The sequence below is a fragment of the Hordeum vulgare genome, chromosome 3H (assembly GCF_904849725.1).
Source record: "Hordeum vulgare subsp. vulgare chromosome 3H, MorexV3_pseudomolecules_assembly, whole genome shotgun sequence".
Lineage (NCBI taxonomy): Eukaryota > Viridiplantae > Streptophyta > Magnoliopsida > Poales > Poaceae > Hordeum > Hordeum vulgare.
In genome coordinates this window covers 615,027,609-615,032,486 of record NC_058520.1, presented here as the reverse complement: position 1 = coordinate 615,032,486, position 4,878 = coordinate 615,027,609, and the positions used below count along the sequence as shown (strand labels likewise).

Sequence of the window (4,878 nt, the reverse complement as noted above, 5' to 3'; positions counted from 1 at the left end):
GGGGACACTGGGCTTCTGTGTTACTCGCTGGGCCGCCTCCTTGTTTGTTTTCCACCACGGCGACACGAGTGCCTACTTGCTACTATATGTCGATGATATCATCCTCACGGCCTCCTCTGCAGCTCTTCTTCGACAGATTACTATGCGGCTGCTGAACGAGTTTGCCATCAAGGATTTGGGTGCTCTTCACTACTTCCTTGGCATTGAGGTCGTTCGGCGACCTGGTGGCTTTTTTCTCCATCCACAGAAGTATGAGCATGAGCTGTTTGAGTGCGCTGGTATACTCAACTGTCAACCTGTCGTTACTCCTATTAACACGAAGGCCAAGATTTCCGCTCAGGAGGGTTCATTGGCATCGGTGTTCCATTCTATAGCTCAATCGTTGGTGCTCTTCATTATCTGATACTCACCAGACCAGACTTATAGTATGTTGTGCAGCAGGTGTGCCTCCATATGCACGCCCCTCGTGATTTCCACTGGACGCTCGCGAAACGGATTCTCCGGTATATCCGTGGCACGATGTCCCTCGGACTCACACTTACGGCGTCTCCCTCATTGGGTCTGGTGGCCTATTCTGCTGTTGATTGAGCCGGCTGTCCTGATACACGACACTCCACGTCCGGCTACTGCGTCTATCTTGATCCTTCACTCGTCTCATGGTCGTCCAAACAACAACCTACAGTCTCGCGCTCTAGCGCTGAGGCCGAGTACCGAGCAATGGTTAACGCAGTTACCGAGTGTTCCTGGCTTCAACAACTTCTACAGGAGTTGCATCATGGTGTCACCAAGGCCACGGTTGTCTACTATGACAACGTCTCTGCTGTGTATCTTTTTTCCAACTCCGTTCATCATCGCCAGACGAAGCACATCGAGCTTGATATCTACTTCGCGCGCGAACAGATAGCCCTTGGTCACATCCAGTTTCTTCATGTTCCGACCGCACAACAGTTCGTCGATGTGATGACTAAGGGACTGCCCACTTCCATCTTTGAGAAGTTTCGTTCCTGTCTGTGTGTCTTTGACGATGCGGACACTTATTTTGGGATACAGTGAGTAGATTCATTCTTTTGCGATGAAAATGGAATAATAGTTAGTTACCGGTGCTGGCTCCGTGAATTCTTTCTTTCGTGATGAAATGTGGGTCCTACATTCATTTCACTGTTATTGGCCCTCCAGCATTTTCTCCCGGTTGGTCTAAACGGCGTCACCAATTATTTGTTGCTTGGTGTCTAAACAAAAACCACTTACTTGATGATTTGAATACCTGATGATGAATGCGGAAGTATAGCTGAGTGCTTGGCAGGACCCCACACAAAACCAGTCTGGTCAAGTCGGCTTTAATTAGCGGACCAGCTTTAGCACAGGAACAGTTGGTTTAGCCGATGATTACGGACCCCAGTAGTGGCAGTACAACCGTCCTTCTGCATCTCCATAATTCATACGGATTAGGAGAGGAGCGCCACCGATAATGAGAGTCACGCACGCACCCACCCATCCACACTGCATGTTTAGCCATATCTAGCATCCCCCGGTAACCTAACCTGACACAACCCTCCATCCGTGGCGAATCTAGCATGGCAATGGAGAGCAGGCTCAAAACATTAATTTAGTGAGCCTAATTAGCAAATGCATTGCAATTGTTGCATTAAAGCATATCAATATAATTTTGCAATGGTATGTTAAGCTGAAATAGAATTTTGAAGGATAGGCTTAAGCATGTTGATGCCCACCTATTAAACTCGCCACTGCCCTCCATGCAAAATGCCTCACGAGAAATAAGATAGGTGAAAATAGGTATAGTGTCCTGCTTCGAGCTACAAACCCAATGACGATGTGTCGTCGGACACCTACACACATATCGAAAAGACGGAATAGATATACTATCTTAATATTTATGAAGTTGTTGCAGACATCTTATCATCGACGAAAACATCTCCTTTCGATGAATGCTAGAAACACCATAGGTTGTTTGCGGGCCACTTTTGGTTAAAAACCAGAGAGAGAGAGAGAGAGTGTGAGTTATTACTGGTCTGATAGTAGTAGTAGTTACTCACTGCGAGTGGTAGCAGTAGTTACCAGTATGGGAATTGGCGAATAATGCTTGCAGTCGCAGGAGAAAAAGAAAATGTTGCAAAAGGAAGGGTGCACCGACCGACGAGACGGACGCCGTGCAACGGCTAACATGGGGTTGATTTGATTTGACAGTGGCGGGGCGAGCGGGTGTGGCCGGCAGCTTTGCGCGCCATCATGTGCCGCCTTGCAGACCTTATGCACAGTGATCGCAGTAAATCTCAACCCATGAACGTCCTACCCCTACCCCTACCCCTACCACCACCACCTTTTAATTTTGATTTGTAGTAGTAGTTGTTGTTGTAGTACGATACGCTATACTGCACGTATACTCCACTAGTCGCCGCTGCGTGCGTGGTTGTGCGTGCGTGATGGAGCAGTGGAGGAGATGAATCGGAGGAGGAGGAGGAGACAGTACTGTAGTGTATGTGTAGGTACCAATAGAATTTTTAGAGCCGCGTACGTACGCAGGCTGCTGGTGCAGCAGCTCCATCTGCGGCGGCTTTTCCTCCATCTCGAGACGAGACGGTCGGCACGGCAGCGCAGGGGCTGGTGGATCCGACGGGCCACCATTGATCCATCTCGATCGACCGATCGGTCACAGACCACGGAATGTACCCTGCTGCTCCGAGCGTTTTCATGGCCAACCACAGAGAGTGAGCTGGTGCCTGGCTGTGGGAGGGAGGAGTTGTCTTCCATCCGTCGAAAGGTTGGGGTCTGATTTGTTTTGGAGCGAGGCAGGCCGGCCCCATTCCCACTCCCTCACTCACTCACTCACTCACTCTCTGCTCTGCAGCCACCGCACGCACCATTCATTCATTCATTCACTCGCTCCATTTCTTCTCCCCTCGCTCTGCTCATTCCACGCGCACTGTCCACTCCATCCATCTCCATCCGCCTCCACCGACCGGCCTGCATTTCCTTGCGTCTCCGGCGGCGGCGGCGGCAGAGGAGAGCTGGTCTGGTCGAGCGCGCATGGAGGGGGACGACAAGTGGAAGCTGTCCAAGAAGGGGCGGAGCAGATCGGGCAGGAACTACTACTACGGCGACGCGTCCGGCGCCAGCACAAGCGCCGGCACCGGCGGGGGCCTGAGCCGGAGCTACTCGGCCAGCGTGACCGCCACCCGGGACGGCGGCGGCGCTAGCGGGAGCGGGAGCGGGAGCGGGAGCGGGAGCTCGTCGTCGGAGCAGCAGCAGAAGAAGGAGGAGGCCGAGTCCCGGCGGCGGCTGTCCAAGAAGTGCGTGGAGGCGGTCAAGGAGCACCGCGCCCGCTTCTACATCGTCCGCCGCTGCGTCTCCATGCTCGTCTGCTGGCGCGACTACTAGCTCCGGCGCCGGCGCCGCCGCCACATTCCTTTCCGTCGTTTGCTTCTTTCCGCTGCTGCTGCTCTAGTAGCTACGTACATTTCTTTTCTTGATCCATCCCATTCTCAGCCTACATAATCTTGTTAGCTTCTTCTTGCTTGATTAGTAGAGTAATTCTTTTCTTGATGTTTTCCCTTCCCCACTGCGATTTGGGTATGTACAGTACATCCGCCATTAGCGCCACCGCAAGACAAGACAAGCTAGCCGCCCCGTCTCCATCACCATGACTAGCTCTAGCTAGCTAGTCAGCTCCGGAGCTTCATCTTGCTCTGGTTTTTCTTCATTAATTTCCTCCTCTCTTTCCCAGTCCCAAGACGTATTTGAATTTGTGCAGCTAGCTTCGTTTTAATTAGTATTTTAAATCCGTCCCAGTACGTGGTGCTTTGGTTTTGAGTGAAGAAGAAACATGCAAGATCAATCCATGTCAGCTGTCTTTCTTCTTTCCGTGGATTGAAATTGATTGATTGCTGGTCTGGTCCTTGTACTGCTACGTAGTAGTACCAATTATTTGTTGCTTGCGGTTCAAATCCGCTTGGGCGGTCAATTGACCAGGATGAGATGAGATGAGGGAGGCTCATACGCATCCACGAACGCAGAGATTGAATCAAATCAATCAGGCAGGATCAGGGTCAGGGTCAGGGGGGCGGCCAATGATTGTGTTAGTGGACGCCGGCCGGCCGGCCGGTCGTCGTCGTCGTCGATCCGCCGATGCTGATGGTGATGATGATGATGATGTGGAGAGTACAATTTGGTGGGGGACGCAGGAAGGAACACACAAGTGAGCTTGTCAATTTGTTGGTGGGATTCAGGCAATGGCATGGCGATAATACGAGCATGCATGGTCCCCTCGCTCGTGCTCGTGCTCGATTCAGTCAAGCCAATCAGTAGACCAAATGTCTGTTTTGGTTGGTCGCCAGCTTAATCTCCCAGCCGTCGCCGTCGCCGTCGCCGGCCATGCACTCACTCACGGATCTGCGGCATGAGCTAGTCCAACAAACCAAGCAATGAAGATTCCACGCATTCTACTGCTGTGTGCTATCTTGTGTACTTACTACGAGTACATGCTCTGTTTTTTTTTTTACCGTGTTGGGTGACTGTTATTTATTTACTCTAGTGTGTAGTACTGTACTTGCTTTCACCGGGACACATGCGCGGCACGTGCGAGATTCCCGTTGGCTGTTAACCGCTTCTTCGATTTCCCAAGGGCCATGCAAATATGTGGAGTACGTATTATGTATACGCGCCATGCGTACGGACTGTCCGGCATTACACTTCTTTACTGGTAGATTTGTGGTACGTACAAACTTACGTCCCAAGTTCCAACTACCTAGTAGTGGTTACGAATCTTTTCCAAGTAATTCATTAAGCTCTCCATCCATCCAATCCATCAGTGGTGCAGCTTACTGGACTAGTTTACTACTCTCTCCGTCGTCGAAAACCGCT

General features: G+C 51.2%; 1 protein-coding gene across 1 annotated transcript; it reads left to right on the top strand.

Annotated features, from left to right (window-relative positions):
* The first annotated feature begins 2,812 nt into the window (after nt 1-2,812).
* LOC123441163 (small polypeptide ROTUNDIFOLIA LIKE 3-like) lies at nt 2,813-3,862 on the top strand. Its single transcript, XM_045117667.1, has one exon. It carries the CDS (start codon nt 3,046-3,048, stop codon nt 3,394-3,396), a length of 351 nt encoding a protein of 116 aa, XP_044973602.1. The 5' UTR covers nt 2,813-3,045; the 3' UTR covers nt 3,397-3,862.
* Nucleotides 3,863-4,878: the final 1,016 nt, after the last annotated feature.